Consider the following 17,055-nt stretch of genomic DNA (forward strand, 5'->3'; position numbering starts at 1 on the left):
ATCTTTATTATTATTGTATGTAACAAAACAAGATTTAAAATTATTGAAAATATACTGGCTATATATATTGAATAAATGTGTGATCTGTATGTTTTTAGCCCATGGCAGCAGGGAGTGGAATTCCATATATCAAGTCTTACCTCAACGGTGTAAAGATTCCAGGCTTATTGACATTCCGAGCCTTCGTGGCCAAGACAGTGGGTGTGGTCCTGTCCATTCTGGGGGGACTGGCCTGTGGAAAGGTAACTTGGTGTTTCCTTTTCTAAATTATGTCATATTTCCTCTTTTTTCTTCCTTATTTCTTTTAAGGTTCATTGTTTAAATTTGTTTCATTATTTATGCTTCTTTGTCATTATTTGAATGTCATTTATAAAGTTCAGTATTTTTTCTTAGTGTTTCAGTGATTAAGCTATTATTGCACTGTAGAGTTACATTTGTATGACTAGGTCAGAAAGAGTCATTTTTGCATGGTTCTTTTTTTGTCAAGGAAAATCTTGTACATGTGATAAGAAAATATTCAGGCACTGCGGCAGTTTCTGATCAGTTCCCAATACATTTACTTTATTTTATGTGAGGATGCGCATTTATAACAGGGGCCAATCTTCTGATAAAGTTATTAGAAAAACGAGGGACTTGGTATGTCTTTTTTCAAATCACTGCAAAACTAACAAATTTAACTATATATGTTCTGATGACCCCCCCCCCCCCCCCCTTTAAAAAAACAACTCTTAGAATATTTGGGTTCCTTTATATGGGAGTTAGTGACCAGATTTTCTTAAACTGCTCAGCTCTAAAATTTCTTTATTATTTTTAAGAGAAACAATTCTTGCAGAGTCTCTCAAATATTAAAGAGGCAAAGAGTTGGACAAACATTATTTTTAGCGAGCATTAGTTATGGGGACCTGTGTCTGCTCTTCATATAATTTACAGTGTAAAACAATTTGAGTAATATACACAATGACTCTTAATTATATCTTTGTGACATTGTGACAATGACTGTTAATTTTGAATACGGTAATATTTTGTTAAAAATTGTACTAATCAAAGTATAATAGGTACTGAATGAATCTGAGTGTGAATCTCCTGTCTAACATGGTCTGCATGTTTGAATAGCAGAGAAAAGATAAGAAAAAGTAAGAAACCAATTTATTAAATGGTCTAGCTTACTGTACATGTAGGTGTCTCATTGTTGCAGCAGAAGTGATGAAAAAGAGTTAATATTGGCCTTAAGCGAGAAATAAGGAATATACAAAAAAAATGTACTTATTACACTACCTACATGTTAAAATCAAAGTACTGAAAATTACAAGATCTGTCTCAAGATTCAATTTAGAATGTATTTTTTTTTTAAAAAGAAAGATCATTATTACATCAAAGATATGATTTATGACAGAAAGTAGAGTTCCTCCACCCAATTGGCAATAGGAAAGATGTGAAGGCTGCAATAGTGACTTGTATCTTGATTCATTCTTTACATATAAAAATTAATTTAATTCAATGACAGTTTACCAACCATTTAGTTGAATTCTTTAACCCAGAAATTCTAGGGATTATAATAATATACCACATTAATATGCTCAAATTACAAAATCTCTTGGTCTCACATAATAAGTACAATATGTGCTTGTATTTTAAAATGGAAGACTATTTGTGTATAGAACTATGAGAAATAGTAATGTCAGACACTTTACATTCCTAATTCTTTTCCTATTGTGGTACCTGGTATTTTAGAGCAATAAAAATTGCTATGTACTCCATCACCTTATTTAAATTCAATGTAGAGAGCCCCTGGTCCATCAGAAATCAATGGGCTAAACTTAATTGGGAAAAAATCGCTGTGATAATGGGTGATATTATATTGAAATTTTATTGCAATGTTTAGAAACATCCAGCTATTATCACACAGTTGTCAGTTTTCTCGATAAGTGCAAAAAAGTCAATAGATGCATCAAAATAAGAAAGTGTTGTCATATCTATCGATAACTAGTCACTGGTTACTCACATTCTCTTGAGTACTTGGTCAATATTTGGACAATTCAATTTTTCTGATTACTTGTCTGGAATTTTTATGTCTCTCTCAGTTTTTCTGGTTAACAAAGTAAGCGAAATCCTTTTTTAAAAGAAACCTTTTTCTTGAGAAGGATCAATTTCAACCAAACTTAGCACAAAACATTCATTGATAAAGGATTGTTAAAATTGTTATTAAAAAGGGATGAGAACATTTGAATAGGAAGATACAGTTTTTTGGTTAATAAAAAAGTGAGTTTATAGGTCTTTTTAAGTCTTAATATTATCTCAACAAAAGTCACCTGAGAACTGTTACCGGTACTCAGGTGAGTGATGCAATCCATGGGATACTTATCATAACTCATTTTGGTGTGCTCTTATTAAAGATTTGAAACCCAGCTACAGGCTTTTGGTAAATATATTTTCAATAATTGTGTGTAAGGTTGACTAAACTCCTTTAAGAAATAGATGATTTGCTTATATTTGTTGGTAGTGTGTTGTTCTTATGTTGCTTGAAGAAATTGGATTAATTTTCCATTGAATAATCTTAAAGTTACAAAGTTAGTAAATGAAAATAATAGCAGTTGTGTTTTTTGTGACCAAGTACCACTAAAGGTGGCTGATGGTGAAGAGACTTGCAGTGTATTTTTGCAAGCTGTACAGCATTTAACAATTAACTGGGAAACATGTCATTTAAGTTTCAGTGAATAGTGAGCAAGTTGTACAAATCAGTTTGTTAAGAAGCACATTTTGCTACACAGGTTGGAATTATATATAAAAGGAAAGATTTTTTTAAGTGAATCATGATATGCCAATATCTAGCACATTGCAGCTTTAAACTGATTACTCACTGCCATCCAACAATATGTAAACTTTTCACATTTTTGCTTTTCCTCTAGAATCTTTTGGCCAATTTCAACCAAACTTGGCTTAAAATAACCCTAAGGAATAGAACCATTTTAACAAGACCTTGGACTTTCAGTGGGATGTGGTTATCTTTTTTTTTATCAAAACAAGTTAAAAATGATGCAGTTTCAAGCAAAATATGCACCAATTGTGTAGTCTTAGCTCAAAAGCTAGACAAATCTCGTTGATTTCAAAGAGCCATGACTGAGTGGCTGGCAATGAAATGCATATGTATGCCTACGTCGCATTGCTGTTTGACACAACTACGTAAGGTCTAAGCTCTTGTTAAAACGATTTTAAGAAATTTTCAAAGGAAGGGTCTCGCTCTTATCAAAGGGGAGACTGAAAAAAACACTGTAAAATTAGTCAGAAGTCTTAGAATAAATGGGAGTCAGTAGCAAAAATACTAATGTTTACAAGAAAACTTCATAATTTTCTAAATATTCAAACTATAAATAAGGGAAATGGCAGTTACATTATGAATCCTTGGGTTCAGAACTCAGAAACAAATATGAATGCTTTCTTATAAGAAATTTAAAATGTTTATATCATAAAACCCTGAAGCTAGAATGTAAGAACTTAAAAAAATGGATCCAAATGTTAACTTTAGAACAAAGGTGAGCAATGTGGCCCATGGGTCTTTTGTCTCTAATGAACACAATAACCAAAGTTAAAACAATGATCCTATATTAAATTTTAATTTTCACCACCTTAAATCACACGCTAATATATTGGCTTGAGCATGTGGCTAAGTCAACAACTCAGTTTGCTGACAATGAGTTTGTGTAACCTGTATAACGCTGAATGGTTTGATGTGAATTTCCTTATCTGTCTGACAGTAAGAGCCCACCACAGCAGTAAGTAGTCGCAACCAGGAACTAACGGTCAATGCCTCTCAGTCTGTGTCCAGACAGCATGCTCCATGTAATCAACACAACAACCAAACTAACACTCTTCTGAAGACATCCCACAGTTTTTTTTGTACTCAAAATGCATGCTTACATAATTAATATCTACCTGTTAATTTTCAATATTGCAAATCTTAAATACATATTTTTGCAACTTTTTATTGTTTAGATGTCTAAATATGATAGTCATAATAACTAAAACCATATTTGTGTTTAAAATTCTTAACCTGAAGCTCCATTTGCTTTGAAATTGTAATAAAAAAATTATCATAATTTGAGAAGAACCAAAGTTTGCAGACCAGAGTTTGTGCATGAATATATGTCATGTCACAAATTGTCTTGCCTTATCTGTTATTTAAGGGAGATTTGTTTGGTTGAGGTACATGTTACATTATGTTCCCATTTTCTTCTTCCTTTCTCATTAAACATCTCTTATTAATGTCTCTCATTAAATGTTTGCATGTACTGGTATACATCTTTCACAACATTTTGCATGAACCCAAAACATGCATGCTCTTGATAGCCTTTGTTACAAGGAAAATGAGGGTATTGGAATGGTGAATAGGTAAACAGGAAAAATACAGTCCAACTTGTGTATCTCAAATATTAATATCCCGAATACCATGGATATGCCAAAGGGAAAAGTTCCAGCCATATTTTAACCTCAGTATCCCAAATCTATGAATATATTGAAGTTCTTTCTTTGCCTTATCAAATAAGAGATATTAAGGTTTGACTGTATTTGAGTATGGTAAAGGTTATTTATTAAAAAAACCTATTGATGTTATATAGTTAGTGCTGCTTTCAATGATACAACTTGATACCAGTTTGATGCTTTATTAAACACAAATACATACAAAGCTTATTGCCTTGAATTGCATTCATTGCACAGATGTCATCATTGAGTTGCTGGTATGATAAGAGTTGCATTGTCTGTTTCAGGAAGGACCCATGGCCCACTCTGGCAGCATCATAGCAGCAGGTCTGGGGCGGGGGAGGATCAACTTCTGTAATGGAAAGACTGTCAGTGTGAGTAAGCCAACAGTTAACGCTTTCCCATTGTATCTGGAGAATTATATGAATATTAGAATATTTTTATTGATACGTGTACTGGGTATGTATAGATGATGGCATAGAAGAATACTGTGCACAGATTGATTTTTGTCTGCATTTTTTATTTTTGACTCATTAACCCTTAGTAACAATGGATTGATTTAATTGGGAGCTAATTTGGAAACTTAAAGTTATTTTTCTTTAACTACAATTGTGAAAGGAAAAATTTAGAATTGGGCGAAAGATTTTACAGCAGATTGGGCAAAAAAAAAAATGACAGAAAGTGAAAACAATAGTAAAACAATAGTATATACAGTGCACATAAAATCCCAAATCCCATATGAATACATAAAGAAATATTAAGTATATACAATACAAGGTACAGTAAAACACAGTTATAGTGAACACGCTTAGAATGAATTGAGTTTACAGTGAGGTGATTTTCATTCCCCTCGACTTTCTTACATGATGTAAACGAATTACGCCTATAGCAAAGTAAAATCGCCCGTCCCCTGCACTTCATTATAAGCGTTTTTTACTGTACTGCACTCACTTATATACTTAAATGCAGCAGATTGGAAGAACAAGTGTATATACCGGTATATGAAAATTGCATACACAGTGTGTGCACAAGTCTGTAAATTGTCTAGTTGTAATCTGTATGATTAATTCATTATAACTTCTATTTCACATATCCCACTATTGGTATGTCAGTGTATTAGTTTTGTATGATTTCGTCTCTTCCATAGTTCTATTCAGCATTTAGGAACGACCACGAGATCCGGGATTTCGTGGCAGGGGGAGCAGCATCAGGGGTTTCCTCAGCTTTCGGGGCTCCCATAGGGGGAACTCTTTTTAGTTTAGAAGAAGCAGCCAGCTTTTGGAATCAGGATCTAACATGGAGAGTGGTAAGTTATACTTAGCTAAAGAAACTAAAATGTATGGATAGGTGTATGAGTCTACGAGTACAGGAGATATCTGTTTGATTTTTTTTTTCTTTTCGCAGTTTTTTTCTTCAATGGTAGCCTGTTTTGCCACCAACTTTTTAATCAGTGCCATAAATGGAGACCCAACAAAACTGACTGACCCTGGATTGATCCGATTCAATGCCTTTAAGTTTGTAAGTCATGATTTCCTTTCACATTTACAATGGTCCTCTGAATAGGAATTATAAACAGAAATTTCTTTACTGTTTAATGTCAGGGAAAATGATCAATTTTTCATTGGTAGAAATTTTATTGAAAATGTATATACGCACCAAGGTTTTGAAGAAAAGTAAAAAAATCATTTTCCCTGCACTTAAAATTGATTGTTCAGAAACTACGCAAAGTTTTTGTTAGGTTTCCTGGTATGTGTCAGTTAAATTCTGCAAAATGCGTCATAAAATGGATTTTAACACTTGGTTTTTGAATACATATATAAACATATACATATGTTCTATATTGCATATTGTTGAATCAATTGTCTTCTTTTTATTTCATACAGGATCTAAAGTTTGACTTGATTGAAATCCCAGTCTTTATATTCATGGCAGTGATAGGTAAAATACTTTTGTCACACATTCTGTTTAACAAATCAAGGAGCGATGCATATTCAGCTCTAAACCTCTCGCATTTAACCTTTATGATCTAACTGAATTACTCTCATGAAGTTGCTTTTTGTTAGCTGATAAATATTTGTTAATTTGATTTAGAGCGTCAAATGAATTATTAATGTTCATTGTGCACAATGTTGATTGTAAACATTGTTGATTAAACAGGACGGGTATACCACTTAGCGCCTGAGTAAATAGATTTTGTAAAGGTGATCTCTTGTGAAGTTTTCTATGTACAAGATATTCATAGGAGTTTCATTGTTGTGTGACCTCTAATCTGTATTTCTTCTCTCTCCTTAGGTGGTTTAATGGGTGCTCTTTTTGTGGTGATGAATTACAAACTAACAGTGTTTAGGAAAAGGTATATATAGATATATCCACATTTACATAACCCTCTCCCAGAGAATCCAAATACATATCAAACTTCATATTGTTGTACATCGATCAACATATCATACTTAATGTATGATGTAATTGAATTAACACCACTCAGCTTGTTCTCTATGAAAATATTTCTTGTGATACGACCTTTAATTAAGAGCTTGATAACATTCAAGACCATTTTCTGTGTTGCAAAAGCATGTTTATTTAAATCTTGCAATATAAACAGATGATATGGTATTGTACGGAAATGAAAAAGCTGAAAAAACTTCCAACTTCCAACATCAATAGCCCCCCCCCCCCCCCCATCCACAAACACTCAGAAAACAAAAAAAAAGAAGCAGCAAAAGCAAAAAACTTAAACATAAGAGAAAGAATTTTAGTTTTTGATTTGAGAGATATAAATCAAAATCATACATGTATGTATAAGCATTTAATTAATTTTGTTCATATTTGTAGATATTTAAACAAGAACTGGATAAAGATAATTGAGGCTGGCCTAGTGGCAGTGGTGTCAGCAGCTGTAGCCTTTGGGTTGATGGTTGGAATTAATGAATGCACAGACAAGGCCCCATTTGACAGCCATGCTGTCACAGCATCTGTAAGTCTTGTTTCATATGGCTATCTATTGGTCATTTGTCCGCTTAGAAGACCTGTAATTAAGCATTTGCCTGATTTATAGATCAGTATAAGACCTGTTATTGCATATTTGGCTATCTAACAGTTCTTAAACTGGTTGTAGAGACCTCTCAGTTGAATATATAGTAGTACTTTGATTTTGTAGGTGTATTGTACTGACAAGAAGTACAATGGTCTGTCAACACTATTCCTGACCACTCCAGAGGGCTGCCTGAAAGCCTTGCTTCACGACCCATTCGGTGAGTTAACACACAGTATTTATATAGTGCTGTGTATTTAGTTTGCTGACCACTTTCAACAAAAGTGTCTGTCTTTTTATCCATCTGTCTATCCGGGATCGCTTGTTCGGAGCATATCTTCTCTCCCCTTGTTCATTATTAGTTCATTATTTATCCCAAACTTCAGCAGGTGGTACGGAAATTTACACCCGGCTTGTTAACTACCGGTAATCAGATTTCGCAGTAAAAGTGACATAGGAAATAAATGTGTATATCAAAATGAATCAAAGTTAGAGATAAAATAGTTCAACTTTATTGGATTAGATATTTATTCACAAATGTGTTGTAAGCAGACTCAATGATTGGATATGGATGAAATCAAATGAGGCGTTGCAACCTGAATTAAATTAAATGTGTATATCTTTAGAAATCAATGTTTGAGATAAAATAGTTCAACTTTAGTTGATTAAATATTTATTTACAAAATGTGTTAAAAGAATACTTGTAAGCCGACTGAGTGATTGGAGCCTTTTATCGTGACAGAGAGTCATGGAGCGGTGAGTCTGGTGGCGTTTGTGCTGATTTTCTTTGTCCTGGGTGTGTGGACGTACGGACTGAGCGTGTCCAGTGGCGTGTTCATCCCCTCCCTCGCTATCGGCGCTGCCTGGGGGAGACTCGTTGGTATGGGAGTGGCACACTTGATGCCAGAAAACCCAAACCTGGTAAGTAATCAATTATAATCACAGTGTTTGATTCGGAATTACTTTGCTTTGCTGTTTTAGCTATAAAAAAAATTATAGGCCATGGTACAATTTCTCCCCAGCAGTTTATTGGTTTGAATTTATATTTTAGAAAATTCATGGTGCTGAAGCTAGTGTTATTTTAAAATTAAAGAACTGTGTTTCTCTAAAATCAAGTGAAAAATAAATTACGGCTTATAAGTGAAATGTGATATTTTGATAACAGTTTGTGTTAAAATCTTTGCCATTAAAACACAAAGGAATTAACAAATTCTAAGTTATTCATTTCCTTGAAAGTTTGATGAAGAGTTTTATCGAAAGAATTTAAATTAGATGAACTCCAAGATGTGCTTTTCTGCTATATTTGGTGACTTAAATTTATTAAAAGAGATCTTATGACTTCGGTTACTATATGTATTTCACTATTTTGGTGATTTAAATGTAGAAATGTAATGACTTTAGTTACTATACATGTATAAAGGCTGCCAACAGTACTCTGATCAAGGTAAGGTTAATACGTGACTGTGGAGTTTTTCTTGTTTGTTCATTTTCTTCTTTAACAGTTAAAAACATTGATTTGTCACTAACAGTTTTTAGCTCACCTGAGCTGAAAGCTCAAGTGAGCTTTTCCGATCACCTTTTGTCCGTCGTCCGGCTGTCCGTCAGTCCGTCCGTCCGTCTGTAAACTTTTTACATTTTGAACTTCTTCTCTAAAACCGCTTATCCAATTTCAACCAAATTTGGCACAAAGCATCCTTATGGGAGGGCGAATATAAATTGCAGAAATAAAAGTCCGATCTGTATTCAAAGCGGAGAAAACCTTGAAACTGTAGAAAAAGGGGGGTGCATTTTTAAAAATCTTCTTCTCAAGAACTACTGATTCCAATTCATTGTAGTTTAGCATAAATTATCCTTATGGGAAGGAAAATATAAATTGCAAAAATTAAGGTCTAATTTTGTTTCAAATCTGAGTTATTACGAAAATAATAATAAAGGAAAGGCATGTTTTAATCAGTTTAATAGCTTCGGGTTCGGCATCCGATAGGTTCGGTATCCGGTAAAATGGGTAGACAAGACTTGGTTGGCCTGGGCATAACAAAAGATTCGCAGTTATTGATCTGCCAATCTCATTAAAATTTCAGGATATTTGATGGACCAGTATATTTGTATTTGCTGTAAATATTGCTGCAAAATAATGCGTATTTGGAATTGGCGATTGCCGATCTGCCCCGGCTTTTATTTTGCCACGGCCTGGGTTTGCATACCCATTTTACCAAGACTCGTTTTCCATACTTCTAAAACGAGGTTCTTTGTTTAAAGCAGCCATGACATTATACGAAAAAGGGTCGATCTGACTATGATGAATTTGCTTGTTGTACAACAGTTCGCGAATGAAGGGAAATTTTTGAAACATGCAAAATATATTGGTGCCGATTTTGTGAAGTAAATTGAGGCTAAATATTTCAATGCGTTGACAGTTTTCACACATGACGTTGGTGTTAGCTTGTTCTGATTTTTGTTTCGTTTTCATTATTTATGCTTTGTAATCTGGGAACTATTGTCTGTATTTCGTGATTTTTACGTATCAAATCAAACAGAGACTTCGGTAAATCAAACAGTTAACTGTTCACCTGCGCAAATTAGGCAAAATCTGATGTATCAAAAAAGTACTGAAATACAATTCATTCTATCGGTAAATCGGCATTATCTTATCTTTTGCGTAATGGTAGATTAATGCAGTAGGTTTTGTTGAGATGCTTGGCATTTTCTTGAGTTTATTCAGTTTAAATAGAGTTTGATATCGCTGACGGAAATATGTAGGAATAAACATGTATATATATGATTACAAAAAATAAATTGTGTTCTTTATTTGTTATAGTGCATGTTTCTTGTGTTTAATTGTTTACAATTTCTATTTACTAACCATATTTAAGTGTTAAGCTTTGAATTATAAGCAAGATAGATAGATTTGCTCACAATTCTATTTTTGTACACAGATCTTAAAAACTAAAGATTAAAGAAGTAAAAAAAATTGTCAATATTTATTAAGAAAATTTTCAAAGTCTGTTCTTCCAGAAACCAACTTTAACAACTTATTGTATTGTAAACTTAACCTTTCTTCGTCATTATTACTCCTACTGTACATGTGATCCTTGACTGTGTTTGTGTACATTTGTATAAACTGATTTTGAACCTCAAATACCAGTGAACTGGTCTTGAGTGAATAAAAGAATTGAAAATCTTAGGCCATTCTTTTTTTTCCATTTTAAATGCTGAATAGGAAATACCAAGTTAAAAATCTTAAGTTGAATGTAATAAACTCATGGGAACAAAATATGACTCAAACCTAGGCGAACTGTGAGCTCTGTATCTTGCTTATAATTCTACGATTGACGCAGAAATTTTGGTTGAACATTAGAAATTCTATATGAATTAGAGTATGTTAAATACTTGTACAAACAAAATAAAGAATGGTCTTCTGTATATACTTACTCTCTGGGGCCCCCTCTTCATACAATAAATAATGTGAAATCTACATCAATTTTGATAGTTCTTCAGACATGGGTAAATAAAAACGACATCTTTACAACAGTTTCCATAGTTCTGACACATTTCTGTTGCGGGGATAAAGTAATTATTGCTATTCCTAAGAAGTTATCACATCGGAAAATTATCCTGGTTTGTACGCGAAGTAAATAACAGTCATTTAATTATAATGGAGAAGACAAATAAATTTTTTGAATGTTTTTAATTTGAGGAATTGAGCACATTGAGGTACAATTTTCTTCTTCACATCTATACATGCAGGATTTTTAAAATAAAAAACAATAACTATTATATTTTCTTTTTAAAAATACAATAACTTGTAAGTAGTTGATGAAAAAAATGTACCTATCTGCTTTCATATATTTTGATCGCCTTACAAAGTGGGGGGGGGGGGGGGGGGGGGGCAGAACGAAAATATAGGGAATTGGAAGTTAACAACTTAACAGTGTACTCCTACCAAATGTTTAGTTTTATATCTTGCGTAGGATTTTCTTATTTTTGTAAAAAAATAGTATTTCATGAAGGTACAATGTCAAAGATTACGTGTATGCAAAATTAAGTGTAAAATTCGAATACTTTACAATATTTATTTTTTGTTATTCTACCGAGGGACCATACGGCACAATATCTTTTGAACGCCCATTGTTGCTCAGGTGAGCGATGTGGCCCCATGGGCCTCTTGTTTAATTTCATGATGAAGATTACCTAAATGTAAAATTGAGTAACCAAGTTTGGTTGCCTGCAAATTGAAGAGCTATTTAGGGGAAAAAACTCAAATTTCAGATTTTGTTCATACTAGTAATGTGAAAAAATGATCGTGTTATTTATTTGTTACTCTTGATTTCAGCAAAAATTTTTGTGCATGCTTTTTAATATTAAATTACATCATTCAAAATAAAAGAGGCTTTAGGAGTAAAATGTATCATCAATAAGAAATACATAAAAAATATAAAATTCAAGAGGCAATCTTATCAGTACCAAAAGAGGTATACATTATTATGATGGTCCAAGAGGAAAATGAAACAAAAAGAAAAACTCCCATTTAAGTTGTCACATGTTGGCTTCTGGTGATTCCAACAATAGTGTTGCTTGTTAGACAGTAAGTCCAAATGAAGCTTTTGCATGAAAGCATTGCTTAACTCTTTGTTCTGAAATTGTTAAATGAGGTAACTGCGAACTAACTCCAGTCCCTAGGTGTCAGTGTTGTTGATGGGTTTGTAGTGTTTGTACAGACAAGTGTATGTCAGAAGACTGCAGGTTTGCTCAGCAGAGTGGAAATTTGCTAGCGCTCTTCAACATTTAATAATATGTTAAATTTTGTGAAGCACTGGCTTGCAAGCGCCAGGACGCTCTGCTGAACAGGCCTCATTAGAGTGTCTTGATCTGTATAACTATATATATAATATATATATACACTTGTGAAGTGGGTCTGCTCTAAACAGGCCATTGTTTATGATAACATAATATATGTTGTTGAGTGTTTTAATCATTAAAATTATATAAAGCATATCTGTCATTTTCTAAACTGATTAACTGTATTGAATTACCTTGGATATTGATTGAAGATGTAGTAGATAGGAGAGTTTGCCTTAGCTTCATTGGTCTTGTGTATTTGTAAGACTATATATCAAGATCATATTAAAGTAAGTGTTGCACAAGACTGGTGTATTTCTAGACTAGAATTAAAAGGTTCATGCTGCAAAAGCACATGGAGTACAGTTAACTTAAAAAAATAAAATGGTGTCCATTTCTCTTGTATCCTTCCATGTCTCTATACTAGGTATGTAATGTTGGCTGTCAAATCCTCTTTCTTGTTGTGTAATTTATATCATGCCCAAGCTTTTTATGCATTTTTAAAAAATATATTTTTTAGTTCCTTTTATTTCTGTAGAATTCTTAATTGACAAAGTATTGGATACTTATTATTCTGCTTGTTGTCTAAGAACATCAATCACTATTTTTTTTATCAAAATGAACTTACTAATATGCTTTGAAGTCTATAAACATATCACATGTATACAATTACACAGTTGTTTATGAAAGCAGACAACTCCTCACTTGCATGATACATGCATTTATTTATGGTAGTAAAGAGACCTATAATTTTTGGTTTTTTGCAAGCACAATTTATATATTTTTTTTTATTACCGGTATATTGATTTTATGTATCAGAGACTAATATCAAAACTCACAATATTTAACCGGTAATGGTATATATGAAAAATTCTATAAAGTACCTGGCCAACACTTGTGAGTTTGGAAACATTGAATGTATCACGCGTCTTCTTAAGTTATAATAACCTCTTTAAAGTAAAAAATTCAATCACAAGTACTACGATTTTTTGACAGCAATTAGATGTGGGCAAGTTTGCCCTGATTGGAGCAGCGTGTCAGCTGGGCGGGATTCTGCGTACCACCATCAGTCTGACTGTGATCATTGTGGAGTGTACCGACGACATCTCGTTCGGACTCCCCATCATGATAGTTCTCATGATCTCTAAATGGGTCGGTGATTTTATAACAACAGTAAGTACCAACCCATATCCATTACCTTACTGCATCAAATTCTCCACAAGAATTAGAGTCATGGACGGTTCAATTAAAGGGATTTATTGCAACTTCTGTTTAATTTTCAATGTTTTGTAACTTCATTACTGGTTTTTTTAGCTCACCTAAGGCCTAAAAAAAAGTTGTGTGTTTAGGGTAACCCTACCTAACTTACAACAAAAATGCCCCGAACCTACCATTTTAAGATGTCTGTTTTTATCCGATTGTGAATTTTATAGTATTTCTATTAAAAAATCCGTTTTTAAATATGACACAAACAAACATTCTAGGATTCATGCAGAAAAAATTATGATAAATTAAAAAAAAATCCCTACCTTCCTAACCTAATTTTTTCATCAGTGTTACCCTAAACACACAGTGAGCTTTTCTGATCACATTTTGTCTGTCGTCCGTCTGTCCGTAAACTTTTAACATTTTCAACATCTTCTCAAGAACTACTGGGCCAATTTCAACTAAACTTGGCACAAATCATCCTTAGACAAAGGGGATTAAAAGTTGTGAAAATAAAGGGCCACACCCTTTTTCAAGGGGAGATAATTAGAAATTGATAAAAAAAATTGAGAAATTTTCAAAAATCTTCTTCTCAAGAACCATAAAGCCAGGAAAGCTGAAACTTGTGTAGAAGCATCCTCAGCTAGTGTAGATTCAAAGTTGTGAAAGTTATGACCCCCCGGGGTAGGGTGGGGCCACAATAGGGGGGTCAAATTTTTACATTGGAATATAGAGAGTAAATCTTTAAAAATCCTCTTCTCAGAAACTAATCAGCCAGATGATTCTTTATAATTGTTAAGACTTTGGCTCCAGGACAATTCTTCGGCCTCACAAGAAGGTCCAGAGTTTGATATAGCTTTATATCCCATATATAAACAATTGTTAAGGATCTTTTTGAGAACTGCAATACTAAAGATGTGATATGACTATAAAATCATCCTGTTAGAAATGGGACTAATGATTATAAACATAAGAATATCCAGGGGGAAAAATGGATTTTATTTATACAGGATCTACATGTATTATTATACATTGTCCGAATAGTTTGTATTGTGACTCCATTAAGCTGATTTTATTATACCTAATGTTCCTCAGGTGAGCGATGTGACCCATGGGCCTCTTGTTTTAGACTAACATCAGTTTTCTAAACTTGAATGATACATCAGTTTCTGGATCATTTGAACATCAAATATTAATTTCTTAAACTTTAAAAATATTGAATAAATTATTTGTCTCTTTGTCAGATTTTACAATTTTTCTGCTAGTCTGTCTTTATGACAAGGTGTTATAAACAGATTTTTGTTTCTATCTGTAAGGGTTTGTATGACATGAATGTGGAGGTGATGGGGATACCTACACTACCTTTTGAGTGTCCGCCCCTTTGTGATGACCTCAGAGCCAGGTAAGAACTTACCTGAATACAGGATACTGGGATTTCATCAATGTTCATTGAATACCTATTTTCATGGATTTCATTGTTGAGTTGATCCATGAAATTAATGAAATATAATTTTTAATAACTTTTTGTATGATAGGATTTTTGTCCACAGATTTACGTTACTATAAATGTGATTTTTATTAAATCCACAAAAATTTATGAAACCACAGTATATCATCTTCTGTAAACGAACCTTTTTATGTGTTCCATAAATCGATATTCCCAATGTTCATTATCACTTCTTATTGTGAATCACTGTATGTAAACATAAGATATGATGAAGCATCAATATCCAGTTAAGTCCAAGCTCATGTTAAAACGGCTCTAAAGGGTTCTGATTGTACTGGTAATTAAGTCAAGGAGGGATAAATTTAATTGGAAAATTCAAATAAAATTCTTCCGAACTGAAAAAGTTAAAATTGCAAATGCTTAATGCTACATTGTCAAGCTTTTGAAATAACTATGATATGAATCTATGGGAAGAATTCCAAAATACTGTATGCAGGTTTCATGATTAAAAAAGTGCTTCCGAAAATTGAATTTCTGTGTTGATTTCTGTAATGCATTTGTTTAGTTCTAAGGATATTTTATAATTTCAGTGTTACGGTAAATAAATGAGAGATTTATTGTACATTTAAGTGATGTAATGAGTGCTCCACTTGCTACGTTCAAAACAAAGGAGAGAGTGGAGAACATCTACAGGATGCTGAAAGAGGAGACGTTCTGTGGCTTCCCAGTCATAGAGGACGACCCCATGGTCAGTAGCACAGCCACGCTGTAAAACAATAACTGTAAACGCAATATATTTACCATATGATATTTGGCAGAAACAGATTTGTCTACAAGATAGTATGGATGAGTTTTCACCTGAATGCAACTATTACTAAACATAGAAGCAAGGCATTAAGCGATGTATAATCACTGTACTGGATATTGCGGGAACCACTCTCCTCCAAACACAGTAAATAAAAAATACGAAAAAATAGTACACAGCCAAATGAGAGAGAGAGAGAGAGAGAGAGAGAGAGAGAGAGAGAGAGAGAGAGAGAGAGAGTAGTTCAAGGATTAAGTTTATGATGCTATTTAGTAAATCAAACTCAACATGCACAAGAAAAAAAATTAGAGCCACAACTTATTTCAGCCAATAGAAGTTATAACTTTTGTAAATATACTACAAAAAAATTGTGGGGAAAAATGAATATATCTCAAGTATGCCAATGATAAGTTTAACAATGCCCCTTTATATGTTGCTTTTCACATGATGAAGATTTTTAATGTATAGAATAAAGTGTAGCTTATAAATGTTGATTAATATTTATTAATTAATATGAAAATTCAGGCACCCGGGAAAGGGAAACTAAAGGGCCTTATTCTTCGAAGTCAGCTGCTGGTTCTGCTGCAGAAGAAGGTGGGTATCCTCTCTGCATTGGTAAAAATGCATAAATGAATTTTTCCAAATTATTTAAATGACTAATAATGTTGACGACTAATACTGCTTTACATTGGACATTTCTAGATATTTTGTCCAGAGGGTCAGGTACCTCCCAGAAATATAACCATCAAGGATTTCAGAGATTTCTACCCTGTGTACCTCAAAGTATCAGTAAGTCATGAATAAAAGTATCTGTTTGTTATTTCCCTGTGTACCTCAAAGCATCTAGCTGTAAGTCATAACCCTGTATTAACTATGAACAGGTACCATATGTAAAAAATTTCTTGTGCAATTATGTGTGCATGCACAATGAAACTCTGATTATTTTTCTTACAGGAGATAGAGCTGTCCGATGAGGAGAAGAGTTATGTGATGGACCTAAAACCCTATTATAACCCTTCACCGTACACAGTGGAACAGAAATTCTCGTTACCCCGCGTGTTCAATCTGTTCAGAGGCCTCGGGCTGCGGCACCTCATTGTCACGGATGAAAAGAATGTGGTGAGTCCATAGCATTACAAGGATTTTCTAAATTATAAGCATCGCCTGTCTTTTTCTGAATAACAAGTTTCAAGCTAAATAGTCCTAATGACTTAAGTTTAATTTACTCCCTCAAGATAAAATTATGAAAAT

At 33.3% G+C, this 17,055-nt stretch overlaps 1 protein-coding gene across 10 annotated transcripts in view; it reads left to right on the plus strand.

Annotated features, from left to right (window-relative positions):
* The window catches only part of LOC128188405 (H(+)/Cl(-) exchange transporter 7-like), a 45,962-nt gene that overhangs the window by 27,066 nt on the left and 1,841 nt on the right, over nucleotides 1-17,055 (plus strand). For 8 of the 10 annotated variants that reach the window (XM_052859436.1, XM_052859438.1, XM_052859439.1 and 5 more), the window contains 16 exons: nucleotides 99-242; nucleotides 4,764-4,850; nucleotides 5,624-5,782; nucleotides 5,881-5,994; nucleotides 6,360-6,414; nucleotides 6,769-6,829; nucleotides 7,309-7,450; nucleotides 7,634-7,727; nucleotides 8,250-8,428; nucleotides 8,928-8,951; nucleotides 13,343-13,519; nucleotides 14,869-14,954; nucleotides 15,630-15,747; nucleotides 16,330-16,398; nucleotides 16,507-16,593; nucleotides 16,759-16,923. In XM_052859436.1, the coding sequence (XP_052715396.1) occupies nucleotides 99-242; nucleotides 4,764-4,850; nucleotides 5,624-5,782; nucleotides 5,881-5,994; nucleotides 6,360-6,414; nucleotides 6,769-6,829; nucleotides 7,309-7,450; nucleotides 7,634-7,727; nucleotides 8,250-8,428; nucleotides 8,928-8,951; nucleotides 13,343-13,519; nucleotides 14,869-14,954; nucleotides 15,630-15,747; nucleotides 16,330-16,398; nucleotides 16,507-16,593; nucleotides 16,759-16,923 (1,761 nt within the window). The remainder of the gene's footprint in view (nucleotides 1-98; nucleotides 243-4,763; nucleotides 4,851-5,623; nucleotides 5,783-5,880; nucleotides 5,995-6,359; nucleotides 6,415-6,768; nucleotides 6,830-7,308; nucleotides 7,451-7,633; nucleotides 7,728-8,249; nucleotides 8,429-8,927; nucleotides 8,952-13,342; nucleotides 13,520-14,868; nucleotides 14,955-15,629; nucleotides 15,748-16,329; nucleotides 16,399-16,506; nucleotides 16,594-16,758; nucleotides 16,924-17,055) is intronic. The other 2 variants (XM_052859437.1, XM_052859445.1) reach the window with 1 other exon arrangement.

The sequence above is a fragment of the Crassostrea angulata genome, chromosome 6, assembly GCF_025612915.1.
Source record: "Crassostrea angulata isolate pt1a10 chromosome 6, ASM2561291v2, whole genome shotgun sequence".
Classification (NCBI taxonomy): domain Eukaryota; kingdom Metazoa; phylum Mollusca; class Bivalvia; order Ostreida; family Ostreidae; genus Magallana; species Magallana angulata.